General features: G+C 44.0%; 1 protein-coding gene across 2 annotated transcripts in view; it reads left to right on the top strand.

The window, feature by feature from the left end:
• The window catches only part of Mctp2 (multiple C2 and transmembrane domain containing 2), a 136,378-nt gene that overhangs the window by 53,570 nt on the left and 68,434 nt on the right, over nucleotides 1-14,374 (top strand). Inside the window, exons 9-12 of one of the 2 annotated variants that reach the window (XM_042698563.1) lie at nucleotides 508-672; nucleotides 2,979-3,109; nucleotides 8,225-8,411; nucleotides 11,186-11,279. In XM_042698563.1, the coding sequence (XP_042554497.1) occupies nucleotides 508-672; nucleotides 2,979-3,109; nucleotides 8,225-8,411; nucleotides 11,186-11,279 (577 nt within the window). Of the gene's footprint in view, nucleotides 1-507; nucleotides 673-2,978; nucleotides 3,110-8,224; nucleotides 8,412-11,185; nucleotides 11,280-14,374 lie in introns of those variants that run through there. The other variant, XM_042698564.1, reaches the window with a different exon arrangement.

The following is a 14,374-nucleotide window of genomic DNA, read 5'->3' as shown; positions in this document are numbered from 1 at the left end:
CCGTCCATCTTGTCCCACCGCAGAGCTCATTTTGCGAGCACATTTTTTTTTTTTTACAAGGCGAATGTGGCCTTGTGAATCGCGTTATGGAATCGAGATTTTTTTTTTAAACTCATCAGATAAGGGGTGGGGGATAAAGTCCTCCTTGGGATGACTTAACTGCCCCAGGAGCACTTATGGAAGAGCAACCGCCTTGCTCTTCCCTCCCTATTTCCCAGAAGGCCTTCCTTTGCTTCCCAGGAAGAAAACAGCCCAAGGCCCGCTTTGGGGGATGAACTCGCGAAGAGTCCCTCTGGGTGGGAGTAGGCCTCTGTTGTATTGTTCAGTGCTCAGTACCTGAGAAGCAGGTCCTGCAGAGGTGACCCGAGTTTGCAGAGCCAATGAGAAACACAAACTTCCCACTGAGCGAGGGAGTGGTTTTAGGGTTGCACAGGAATGCCTGTGCTCAGGGAGGGTCACGGGAGGAGGGCGGCCAGCTCACCTGTCATCTCTTCTGTCTTGCTTTAGTCCTCTTTCATCCGCAACCTGCGCCTCTCAGAGTCCTTGAAAAAGAACCAACTCTGGAATGGGATCCTCAGTATCACTCTGTTGGAAGGAAGGAATCTCTCAGGAGGACACATGACTGAGGTGTTTGTTCAGTTCAGACTGGGAGATCAGAGGTATAAGAGCAAGGTAAGCTCTACTTCTGGGAAAGAACACATTTCCAGAATTAAGGAAAGAAAAAAGTCGTAAAACATGGTTTTATTACCCCCCCCCCCCCAAATCCTAAATTTTATGAGAATGGAACCTTTAGCTTTCCTGAAGCATATTAACTAGCGTCCTGGAAAACATAGATGATTGTGTCGGATGCATTCAATTAATCCGAGGATTGCTTTGGCTGCTTAGGCGAATTGATTGTAAGACACCCAGAGGCAGAGCAAGTTTTACGGAACCAGTGTTAAATGCGTGGTCTATTATTATTTTTTCCATCTCGGAAATGAGCAAAGTTAAACTTCACAGAATGCAGAAAAAAGGATTCTTAAATGTTTCTCAAAATCCAACAAGGGTAAAATAGCATACTGCTTGATATCTAAATGGGAACATTGGAGATCATTGAAAACCTTTTCAAAACTGTAAACCCCACCCTGTGGCTCTTACTTGCTAATCTCAACACCAAAAATAGTTAGCAGAAATAGTTAACAATTTGTTTAAAAAAATAAACTCAGGTATTAAGAATAACAGCCATTTAAAATGTCCTTAACTAGGTAAGACATCTTATGCTGCCAATTCAAATTCCATTTCTTTTTTAAATCATAATGATGGGATGTGATTTTCTTTCAAAACAGCAATCTTCATTAGTTTTGCATCACTGTCAGACAAAGAATATTTCCTATGTTTTATGAATTAAAAGAGCCAGAGTATTTGGAAGTTATGTCACTTGCTAAAACCCACAGAGATTTAGGTTGGGGGGTGGGTGGGGAAAGATGTCTGCTCACGATTTCTTGCATCGTGGGACCAGTGCAGATGATCCAGGCAACTCTGAGTGTTAGTTAGGGAGGTTTGAGGTGTTGCTGGTCCTGATGTATTTTCCGAACCCAAATCAAAGTTACAAATGTTGTCCTCCAACCCAAAAGATGAATAGAGAAATGAGGGACACATTGAAAACTAGTTTACAAAAAAAAAAAAAAAAGTCTTTAAAACAAGAGAAAGAAAGGGAACTGCACCTGAGCTGTGCAGATTATTTGTTTAAGAAGGTTCTTGTAGGGGCCCCCTTGCTGGGAATGCATGCGGCATGAACACATCTCCTCTGAAATTCCTGCAGCCAGCCAACATCAGGCTAAGGATGTATGGGAACTTGTATTCAGCAAAAACACTATTTGGCTGTTTGGACTAAGGTGGAGGGTAGATAAACTGAAACCTAGTATGTTCTTCTGTGGAGAATGTTGCTTTTAATTCTCCTTTGCTGGCTTTTCAATCCTGTGATCTGATACGTTAAACTCGATGTGAAAACTAGCTTAAGTGACTTCTGTGAGGTCTGTGTTGCTAAGCGTTCATCCTGGATGCTTCAAGCTCACAAGGATATTTTAACTCTTGAGCCACAAGCTGGATCTTTATCAATAAAAGATCAACGAAAACACGGCCAGCCGGTGAAGCAAACGCAAGCCATGTCTAATGGGATTTTTCACATTTCACATCACTCCTGTTCATTTTTAAATACGGCTGCAGTGGAATTTCTACGCCCCTCCCCCCCCCCCCCCCCCAGCCACTGTAGTGTCTGGATTCCATTGCTTTTGGATTTAAAAATAGGCAGTGATGTAGACGTTATAGCTTTCTCCTTTAATGCATTTGACAGATGTTAATTAAGACCCCCAAACTGTTAATTTATATATTTCTGAAGTCAACACTCCGCGTATTTGCCAACAAGAATGTTATTTGAATTTGATTAAGCAATTTGTTTATCTTCCTTAAGAAAGAGCAGTTACAAACTGTCTTATCTGTATCTCTATATATTTACATACATATATCTATATAGATGATGCATAGAGACATATCTATATAGATAAATAGGTATCAATATGGATAGATTCATGCGTGTGTAAATATATATACACACATATCCATGTCTCGATAGATGCAAGGTGTATGGTTATTGCTGTTACAGTATTCTTTTGAACTTGGTCAGTAAATTACTGGGTCTCGCTGGGTGTGGGGGCTCACACTGTAATCCCTAGCCCTCAGAAGGCTGGGGCTTGAGGATTGACCGTTTGAGGCCAGCCATCCTGAAAGCCTGTCTTAGGAAAATAAATGAAAGACATCAATACCTGGCTGGATGGGAGAGGCCGCTAACTGAGGTCTCATTCATCCCACCTTACTTAAGGGGGACATCCCCTTGCCCCGGGGGTCCTCCTGCCCGGTAGAGTGATTTCTGTTGCTGTGTAGCTGCTGTGGCCGCCAGTGGCGTCTGAAGAAAGTAAACGATCTGACTGCATGTTTTCTAGACACTGTGTAAGAATGCAAACCCGCAGTGGCAGGAACAGTTTGACTTTCACTACTTCTCTGACAGGATGGGCATTTTGGACATTGAAGTGTGGGGCAAAGACGGTAAAAAGCATGAGGAGCGCATGGGCACGTGAGTTTCCCCCTCCCATCCCCCGCTTCTCAGTGTCTGCCCGGTGGGGGTGGGGGTGGGGGGGAGACTACTGCTCACCCCTATCCTATGATCTGGGCTGAGGGGACTCTGAAATCAGGCCTATGGCCAGAGTGATCAGAATTTCATCAGTAGATACTATGCAGTCTTGAAAAAACAGTTGTTTAAAAGCAGAAGAGGGGCTGGGCAGGTGGCTCAGTGGTAGAGCGCTTGCCTTGCATGCAGGAGGCCCTGGGTTCGATTCCTCAGCACCACATAAGCAGAAAAAGCCAGAAGTGGTGCTGTGGCTCAAGTGGTAGAGTGCTTGCCTTGAGCTGAAGAGCTGAGGGACAGCGCCCAGGTCCTGAGTTCAAGCCCCACGACCGACCATTCCCCACCGCCCCCCAAAAAAAGCAGAAGAGAAGACAGGAAGATAGGGTCCCCTATTTCCACAGGAGGTGGGTTTGAGAATCAGGGTTCCAGCAGCTGTTTTGGGATGATTGGTGAAGAAGCTCAATTTCTTTTGAATACTGCACATGGAGAATAAATAGTCAGCGCGGAGTCTTATTTTTGCATAATGGACATTGAGTTCCCCTTTGAGTCTTGCTTCTACTTTGTGCAGGGAAATGTTTCTTTTTACTTTCACGCTGTGGTGCTAAATAAGTCCTTGCTAAACTTAACAGACACAGAGTGAGGAGGGAGAGAGAACAAATCACTCATCACCTGCAGCTCATTGATCGGACAGTGAGGCCCAAGAAGAGAAAAAGATTTCAGGGGGAGAACTAGCATGAGGTCCAGTGCGTAGACTGTTTTTGTTTTTCCTGTCAAGTTCTTAGCTCGGTCTGTGGAAGTCCGTGTTAGTCCTTCCTGCTGTCTTCTCTCAGTAGATCGTTTTTGAGCGAGTTGGAAAGGGATGGAAGTACCCACAGAACATTCTATTGTTTCTCAATGAATGCACCCTCTTGCAGGGCACTGTCTGATTGCAGGGTTATTTCAGCAAGCCTGACTCGCGCGCGCGCACCGATGCCAGTAACTTCCCCTGGCATGTGGAAAATACCTCCACGCGTGCAACACACCGCCTGCGTGCATCCCGTCCCACATGTCCAAAAGCTCCTAGTCATCCTACGCTGTCCTAGCCCTGGTGCCCTGAGCACCATGCTTTGCACCCGCTCCTCCTCTGCAGGCAGCAGTGGCTGCTTTGTTCCCAGCGTCCCCGGGCTAGGTGGTGCACAGGCCAGCACCCTGAGCCACACATCCTTCCAGGCTCAAGGAGCTGACACCCGGGGTCAGTGTTCCACGGTCCTTGCCCGTCGGCGACTAGTCTGACCTTGCTGGCCACTGTTCACTTACATGCAGAAGTGAGACATCTCAGCCGCCTCCCTGCAGCTTGGGCTCTGTGACATATCCGGGCCCCGAACATGGCAACAACCAGGGGGGACAAGGATCCTGGGCTGGCCGGGGAATGGGGAGAAGTTAGGCCACGCAAGGTGCTCTGTGTCCCCAAGTGCCATCTGCACCGTGGGAACCCATCCCCCGGGGGCAAGTGGCCCTCAGATGATTTCAGTCTGTGCATCCATCCCTGTGTCTGTCATGGGGCATTGGTTGTGCAGTGTCCATCACTGGACAGGAAGCTCTTTCCTCAATGAAAAGTTGGGTTGCTTCACAGAGACCAGGGAGAACAGAAGTTGCCCCATTACAATCTAGTGGGTATTATTATTATTGTTACTATTATTATTATTTGTCTCCTGTGGGACTTGAACTCTGGGCATAGGCGCTGTCCCTCAGCTCTTCAGCTCAAGGCGAGTGCTCTACCGCTTGAGCCACAGTTCCACTTCCAGTTTTCTGGTGGTTCATGGGACATAAGAGTCTCTCCAGCTTTCCTTCCCCGTGGCTGTGTAGTTAGGATGACAGGCACAAGCCACCAGCACCCGGCTTATTATTAATTTTTGAGATGCATTGATGATTTAGCTATTTCCTGTTTGTAACTGAGAAGTGGACTTTGATCTCTGGCTCTTCTTTCCTTCTTCTTCATGTGTTGCTTTTTTTTTTTTTTTAAGTATCTTTTCCCTTTGTTTCCTCTCCTGTTGGTGTGGAAAATAGCGGGAGCATCTCTTGGGGGCTGACTTCACGTCCGCTCTTTGCAGGAAAGTTTAGTTGGAGAGAAACCTGTCCTCACCAGAAGCACAGCTGCTCGGATTTGAAGGTGTTGCTGGACAGGCTACTCACAGTTCTTTCTTGATTGCTTTTTTCATCTTTCCCTTCATTCTCAGGCTTTGGATATTTTATGTTCTTAAGTATTTTATATTTAGGAATTTTATGTCCTGGCTGTTGTCTGAATACCTCTTTCTTTCTTTCCTTCTTTCCTTCCTTCCTTCTTTCTTTCTTTCTCTCTCTCTCTTCCTTCTTTCTTTCTTTCTCCTTTTCGCATCAGAAGATTTTCCAACAATGAAACAAGTGACAACTGTCTCCTGAGGTCCTGTCTCATATTTGACCTTGAATAAGTCATTAAAGCCTCCTGGGGGTGAGGTGGATTTTTTTTTCAGAGCAAAGCTTCCCACTGTAGGCACTTTGACACGAAGGTAGAACAAATCTCCAGGACAGTGAGCCCCAGAGTCTCCTCTCTGGTTGTACAAGGGGTTCACCACCAGCTTGAACCTGCTAAGTGACAGTGGCTGTTGACGTTGTCTATGGCGAGTGCTCTTGTTGGTAATTTGGGGGTATTTTTCTAGAAGGCAACTGTAGAAAACCCCTTACTCTGACAATTTTCAAGTCTGCAATTTAAATAATGAAGTATGGCTACTAAAACCCACTATTTAAAAAAAAATACTATGACCTACCCCTGTGAGCCACAGCTCTACTTCTGACATTTTGGTGGTTAATTGGAGATAAGAGTCTCATGGACTTTCCTGTCCAGGCTAGCTTTGAACTTCAATTCTCTGGTCTCTGCCTCCTGAGTAGCTAATGTTATAGACATGAGCTACCTACCTACCTACCTATACCTGACTTGGGTCTAGACTTAACCCACTCTCAAGATTTATTTTTTTAATAAAGTGTAGAACTCTTGAGTATCTACGAATATAGAGTATTCCATTGTGTGCTGTTTCAAAGAAATCCTATTCTCTTAAATGGGTACTTCTTCATTTCAGGCTGATTTTAGAGATGAACTTCTGATGGAATGTTCTTAGACTTCATCTAGTCAAGAAAGGTTGAGAAGAAGAATCCACGAGCCCATTTTGGCCTGCCTCTTGGTCACCTCTCAGTGCCAGATGGTGTCTTATAAAGCGGCTGTGACATTCTCCACATTTATTAGTGGCTTTCCGGCAGTGAAAAATCAGGGCCGGTGTATTTTCTCTGGACAAATTGGCACCCAGGATCATTGATCTGCTTTTACAGCCAGGCTTGGCACGTTTACTGTTTACTTCTGTTTCCCTGGTTCTTTAGCCTCTGAGATGTTCAGCTTTTAAAACTCTCACACTCTCTCCTGCCCCTTTGCGTGGAAGTTAAAAGCTGAACCAGTCTGTAATATAAAACATAGAGTTATGGTAATGAATACGAGGTTAAAAGCCCGTGGTCGGCAAGGAAAACTTGAACAGGTTTGGCTGATGGAGACGGTAAAATTATGTGTTGAATTAGAAACATTAAAAGGCCACAGAATTAATGGTGAAAGACAAGCGCAGGAGGTCAGAAACAATCCAAAATCAGCACATTCACTGCCTGTGGTGGAGAGAGAAAAGGTTTAATATGTCTGCTCTAGAAAAAGAAGAAAGAAAAGGAGTCATTTATTCCCTATTTCCTTTCGGTGTGTAGAACACTCTGGGGTTCTCAGCCTGGGAGGACTACATTTATTTCAGCTGTTTTTCTAATGTAAGGGAAGAAGCAAAAGAGTGGCTAGACAACACTGACGTTATAACTGCATGTGTTTCCTGATTCACGAGGATCTATTTGTATGTGCAGCTTCGTTTATTCAGGAAGTAGAGGCCACGTTGTGTAGTGGAGCTGCTGGGGTGTCATTGGATCGGGTGCGGATAAGGTTGCTTTCTGGGGTACTATGTTTGGGGCTGCTGCACATAGCAGGCAGTACCGCAGAGTGAGGGCTGTGCCTCCCAGTGTGGGAGAAATCCTGAAGGAGGAGGATTTCAGTGGTGCCAGAAGACTGGCTGTTAAGAAACGAAGGTGGCTCAGTGGTAGAGTGCTTGCCTCGCATGCATGAAGCCCTGGGTTCGATTCCACCTACACAGAAAAATCTGGAAGTGGTGCTGTGGTTCAAGTGGTAGAGTGCTAGTGCTAGTCTTGAGCAAAAGAAGCTCAGGGACAGCACCCAGGCCCCGAGTTCAAGCCCCAGCATTGGCAAAAAGAAAATAAAAAGCAGCAGAAAGCGTGTGGATGGAGGAGAACCTTTCTTGGCTTGGTGAGGAAATGGGATCAGTTAGCAATACTTCGTGCTCCATTTGTCCAGGAAAAACCCACTGGGGCACCCAGCCTGCTCAGAAAATACTTTAAATGTTGCTTTAAATAAAAACTCACCAGCTGGCATTAACACTCCCCGAGACTTTCCTGGTCCTTTTGTAGCTCTAACTTGGCAGAGACCTCTCTCTGTTCTCTTCTCATTTACTAAGCCCCTGATGTTGTCTTCTCTTTGATTTGTTTTTACTTCTTTCTCTCCTTAATTTTATTTGTTTGTTTTGTTTTTTTTTTTGCCAGTCTTGGAGCTTGAACTCAGGGCCTGGGCACTGTCTCTAAGCTCTTTTGCTCAAGGCTGGCGCTCTACCACTTGAGCTATACTTCCAGCTTTTTTTTTTTTTTCAAAAGTGGTTAATTGGAAATAAGAGTCACATAGACTTTCCTGCCCAGGCTGGCTTTGAACCATGATCCTCAGATGTCAGCCTCCTGGGTAGCTAGGATGTCAGGCATGAGCCACCCATACCCAGCATCCTTTCCTTCATTTTAGGACAATACTAGCTGTGAGTGCAGATCCTGGACCGCAGCAGCCTCTGTGTCCCTCCACTGTCCAATAAAACTGATCGAAGGCAGAGCTGGGGTTGGGGCTGGGCTTCAAGGGCTTCACCGTGGCCTGAAGTAACCCATTTCTCTTTCCCTGAATTCTTTTTCTTTTCCTAGGTGTAAAGTGGATATCTCTGCCTTCCCGTTGAAACAGGGCAACTGCTTGGAACTACCCTTAGACAGCTGCCCGGGGTCTCTCCTCATGTTGATCACACTTACGCCCTGTGTGGGGGTCTCCATCTCAGATCTGTGTGTCTGCCCCTTAGAAGACCCCAGTGAGCGGAAGCAGATTTGCCAGCGCTATGTGAGTGCTTTGCCACATCATTTACCCTCCTGTCCCCCGCCCCTCCCCACACCACGTCTGTTCCCTGAAAAACTGCATCCAGGGAGATCTTTGTCCCAAGTTTAATGGTGCATCTCATAAAACAAGGTGTCAGACCGCGCTAGGGGTTAATGCATTAGTTTGAAGGTGAAAGGAATATGCCTAGGCTATTTAAAGAGAAGAAAAAAAAATACTGTGTAGTATCGCCTTTAGGAAGTATTTAGCTTTTAGGAAGATCAGTGACATCTTCACGGCATCCACTCCTGCATGTAGAAAGAGGAATTTTAATAGAAGCTAAACAAAAGTAACTTCCTTAACTCTTTAATGTCTACATTGCTCTGCGTACAGAGGGGGGTGCACGAGTCTTAGTTGAGTTGGAGGGAGGCATGCAGTACAATGGATGTTGTTTGTTACTTCTGTTCCCAGGGGGGCGGGCACTGAGTGATGGGTGATTTTTTTCTTTTCCCCTATGCTATGTCCTGGACCACAAACCACTCCTCAGTGGTAGAGCAAAAGGCTTTGCCTTCTCTGTTTATTCTAGTTTTCTGGCTTTTCTAGGTGCCTTTTTTTGCATTCTGGGTTTTTTTTTTTTGTCTCCTGTGCAAATCGATACGTGTCTGCCATCCCTGCAAAACATGTTATAAGCAAGCTACAGGAGCGAAACAAAGATGGATCCCTATTCAATGGCTGTATCTTTCTGTGCTTCCCGGAGCCGTGGCGTATTGATCAGTTGAATAATTCTCTGTCTTCAGGGGTGCAAATCCTAGCTCCATGTCTCATTTTCAGCCCAGAATCTACATGTCAGGTTGACGTAGTGTGGAGTTTGGACAGAATTTACTATTGACATTCTCTCTGATGACTCATTTCCTTAACTAGGAAACGAAAGTTTGAAGGTGAAAATGGAAACTTACCCCTTCCTCCCCCCCAGCTTTCCCACGAATAAGTAGAGAAATGGATGAAATCCATGCGACTTGTTTTGTATTTATAAAGTAACAGTAGTCATGGTAGCCACGAATAATGCCTCAGGGTATGAGGAGTAATCTTTGTAAATGGTTTGAAACACAAAGTGGGTTTGTACACACACACACACACACACACACACACACACACACACACACACACACACACACACACACACACACACACACGCCTGAATGTTGTCGTACACACACATACACACACACACACACACAAATCAGGGCCTGAATGTTGTCGCTGAGCTTTTATGCTCAAGGCTAGCAACTACCATGGGAGCTACAGCTCCATTTCCAGTTTCTTTGGATATTTCCCCTCTGGCTGGCTTTGAATTATGATCCTCAGATCTCAGCCTCCCAAGTAGCTAGGATGATAGGCACAAGCCCCTGGTGCTCAGCAGTTAGTGTTTGTTAAGGGAACATGCTGGTCAAAAATGTCCTAAAGGACCCTGGATTTGTTTGTTAGCTAGGTTGTAAAAATAGATGATATGTTGTGTGTGTGTACACCCCTACCAGGCTTTGAACTCAGGGTCTTATGCTTTCACAGGGCTTTTGTGTTCATGGCCATTTTAGTCACACTTCTATTCTCCATCTTGCTGGTTCTTTGGGGGATGGAGTCTCACGGACTTCTGTGTCTTTCCTGCCTCTGAATTGCAATCCTCAGATCAATGCCTCCTGCATACCTAGGCTTATAGTCATGAGCAATTGGTGCCCAGCAATAATCAATACTCTTTCTAAGACGTTTATCTCTAAATTATTAAATCATTTTGTTCTAGTCCTTTCATGTTAGCTTAGAAATTACATAATTGATTCATTTAGGCTGAACATACGAAGGAGAAACAATGTTTGAAAGGTCTTAGGGCCGGGTGCCTGTGGTTTACACTTATAATCCCATCTACTCAGGAGTCTGAGATCTGAGGATCCAGGTTCAGAGCCATTAACCACCAAAAAGCTGGAAGTAGAGCTGTGGCTCAAGTGGTAGAACACCCTAGCCTTGAACAAACAACCTCAAGGACAGCACCCAGGCCCTGAGTTCATTTCCCAGGAGTGACACACACACACACACACACACACACACACACACACACACACACACACACACACACACACACACACACACACACACACACACACACACACACACACACACACACACACATACACACACGGTACATGAATGCTAAAATGTCTAAAGACTCGGCTAAAACATTAAAAAACAAATTCACTACTTGTAACCCTCAACTCTTTCCATGGGTAATCTCTACGTCGGGCCTCTGTTTAGTCCTCTGGTCTCCATAAAGTTGATCCTAACTAGATCAGAATAATGTTGCCTTTGAGGCAACATTTAAAAGTTGAATTAAAGAGAAAAAGAAGGGAACGAGTGTAATTCTACCCACACATTTTCCCGGTGGGGTATCTCAGCTAACACCAGGGGGCGATGTGAAAAGCAGATTGCAGGCGCTTCTAATTTGTTTATTTTGAGGTTGCAGTTAATTAATTCTCAGTCAGTTTGCTTTTTAATCTGGCTGTTAGAAATGTCGACGTGTCCTGTTGGCTGGCATAATGTGTGTGTGTGTGTGTGTGTGTGTGTGTGTGTGTGTGTATGTATGTAGGTGTGTGTATGCATATATATATATATTGTATATGCAGATTCCATACATACGTGGCTAGGAATTTCACAAGGAAGGGAAGGCAAACCTACACTGTCCTTCCTGTGTGATTTGCGGGTGTTTGTGGTATCTTAGGGCGCTGTCCTCAACCTGTGGCTTTTCTCTCCCGCAGGCTTTGCAGAATTCCCTGAAGGACACAAAGGATGTTGGCATTTTGCAGGTGAAGGTTCTAAAAGCTGTGGACCTCCTAGCAGCAGATTTTTCAGGTACAGAACAACAGCAGCAGAATCCACAACTTCCCAGCGTCTAGAAAAGGAAAGGAAACGGGAAGCAGATTCAAAGATAATGCTTTGGGTCAAGTTGGAAGAGAATACATTTTTAAGGATTGTGGCTGAAACCCCTGGAAAAATGATCGTTTAATATTCATTAATGCATTGCACCTGCTGTGGACATTTTTCCCTAATTCCCCTCTCTTTGTAGTTGCGTCTTCTGAAGATATTAGCTGTTTTCACAAGGGCCTTTGACACTTAAGGCAACTATTTTCCCATGTGCCTTTGACATTTGTGGGTTTCACACACATATTTAGGGTTATCTAGTAACTTTCAAGGATGAACTATTTTGTCTTCTAAGTGCTTTGGTACAGCTTTGTGTTGAATCTGTATCGTTACCGCCTCAGGAAATGTTTTAAGGCCTCTAAGAGAACTTCCTTATTATGCCTTGAGCAGTATTTGTAAGAAAAAAAAAACAAACCCCAAAAACCTTCTTCTGTAGTTGGAGATTTTTGATCTCAAGGAACTAGCACTAATGTATTCAAAGTATTTTTTAAAGCTTTATTTACAACAATATCCACATGTGGATATTATAACCTAATTTATTTTACCCATGGTATCAGTATTGATGTACATCAGTTACTTATGGCTAATGTATCATCTGCAAATAGGTCTTTGACAACCAAATGGTAGAAGAATTTGAAACAAACAAAACCAAAAATAACCAAATAAGAAAATAATGAAAACCAACCAAACAACAAACAACAAACAAGCAAACAAAAAGTCTTAGCAAAATCCATAATATTCGGCAAATCTTGTTTATGGGGGAATGGGTATGGGGGAGAATGGTTGTTTTGTTTTCATTCAACGTATTCACAAGATCATTTTGGAGTGAAAAATCAAAGGGTTCAAATATGGGAAAAAAAGGAAAGAACTGCTTAAAAATGAAATAAAACTGTGTAGTTTGACTAAATGATCTTGTATTTTACTATCTCTGGATTATTTATGAGAAAATTAATGATTCTTCTGATTTGCTAAATATGTCTTTATTCCAGAAGTACTTTTGGGTTTTAGAATCCAGTTTCACCTGCTATGTTTCTTATAAGCATCAAGCTTCTGTGTGAACTTTCTAATGAGCTCTCGTCTAGAAAGGCCTAATCCACACAGTCGCAATCTAACTTTTGGTGGTTGCTGTGCTAGAGTCAGAATCTCTGTTGGTCTTTCTGTGTCTTTCTCTTTGTGTGTGCCAGTAGAGAGGGACTTAAACAAGCTTGGCTCTATCACTTGAGCCTCTGGCATTTTTGGTGACCTCCCACCTCTGGCATTTTTGGTGACCAATTGGAGATAAGCGTCTCAAGGACTTTCCTACTCAGGTTGGCCTCAAACCGTGATTCTCAGATCTCAGTCACTTGACTAGCTAGGGCTACAGCTGTAAGCCATGGGCCCCGGCTGAGACAGGGTTCTCTGTTGCCCGGGCTGACCTCAAACTGGTGTGATCCTTCTGTTTCAGTCTTCCAGCTGCTGGTGTAACAACCGGTGCCATCATGCCCACCAAAATGGGGAGAAAAAGAAATGTGGGTGGAAAAGAGAAGTCATATGAAAACGAGGTGGCAGTATGGATATAGTGAATACTCCTAAGTGGCCAGCAGCCATGACATACAATAGGAACTCAAGTCTGATTGCCATGATCCTTAGTGTTATCCATTGCTTTGGTCTGCAGTACAATGAAAAACCAACCAAAGCCTTTGCTCCCTGGAGGATCAGAAGAGATACAATTGACAGTGCCAGGAACATTTGAGAAATAAGTAACTGCTTATCCTTGATGGAGAGGTGGAGGGCAATCTGTGTCTTCCATGTAGATGAGAAATTTCACCCAACCACGCGAGGACCAGAAGGGGTTGTGCCACTAGGAGGTGCTCTTGGCACGTTTAAAATGCAGGCTCAAGCTCTTCTGGCTTTAGCTCAGCTTCCCATTCATTCTGCAATTGCATGAATCCATGCGTCTGATGGACCAGGATGGAGAGAGGCCCCCAGACAAGGACTTCCTAGTTCTTTCAAACTGCCCTTGGCTCCCTGACATCTTCATAAGTATTTTGAGGGTTAAAACTTTAGGTAAACAGAACTAACATACCCATCAAATGATGCTCTCCTCATTCTTTTTTTTTTTTTTGCTTTTGTTTTTGGGTCTGGTCGTGGGGCCTGAACTCTGGGCCTGGGCGCTGTCCCTCAGCTCTTCAGCTCAAGGCTAGCGCTCTACCACTTGAGCCATAGCACCACTTCTGGCTTTTTTTTTTCTTCCTGCTTATGTGGTGCTGAGGAATCGAACCCAGGGCCTCATGTACGCAAGGCAAGCGCTCTACCACTGAGCCACCTTCCCAGCCCTCCTTCATTCTTTATTACATTTATTTTAGCGGAGTCTAGTGGGAGAGATGTGAAATTTCCAAGGATTTCTTTTTGCTGAATTATTGTGTATCATCTCCTTGATTTTTGGGAATACAAGCATCGCTCCCCTCTTCAGCTCTCCAATCACTATGTTTTTTGGCTTTATCATTGTTATTTTAAGTAGTTGTACAAAGGGGTTTTAAATTCTACAAGTCAGATTGTGAGCACAATGCATCTTAACCAATGTTACCCCTCCTCTCATTCCCCCATCTTTTTAGTCCCATCTCTACCTTCAAGTTACGTAGTTCAATTTTCACATGCTTTTAAAATCTACAGTTGCCGCTCATAAATACTTTGCTGTTTTTTTAAAATTCTGTTTCTCCTGCTAAAAATGAAAAAAAAAAAAAAGCTTTGTGTTAGGGGAATTATCATGCTAAACTAGTTTAATCCTTGTACTTTTTCTATTTTTGGCAATCTGGACTGCAGTCTTATGAATATAAAATAGTTTTGTGAGCTCATCAACTCTTATACATAAAAATGCTGTTCTTTGTAACTGGTGACCAAAACATGATAATCTCAGTGCACTGAAAACCCCCCAAAATACACGGCGGAATTTTATTTTTTCTGCTTAGAGTCTAAGACTGACTTTTGAGTTACTTCTGTGAAAGATTATCAGTAGCTTTGAGCTGTTTGGTAATTTCGTTCTGAGG

Source organism: Dipodomys spectabilis, unplaced genomic scaffold (genome assembly GCF_019054845.1).
Source record: "Dipodomys spectabilis isolate Male_0828 unplaced genomic scaffold, ASM1905484v1 ptg000233l, whole genome shotgun sequence".
Classification (NCBI taxonomy): domain Eukaryota; kingdom Metazoa; phylum Chordata; class Mammalia; order Rodentia; family Heteromyidae; genus Dipodomys; species Dipodomys spectabilis.
Note: the sequence above shows the minus strand (reverse complement) of the source record. Positions and strands in the feature narration are given on the sequence as shown.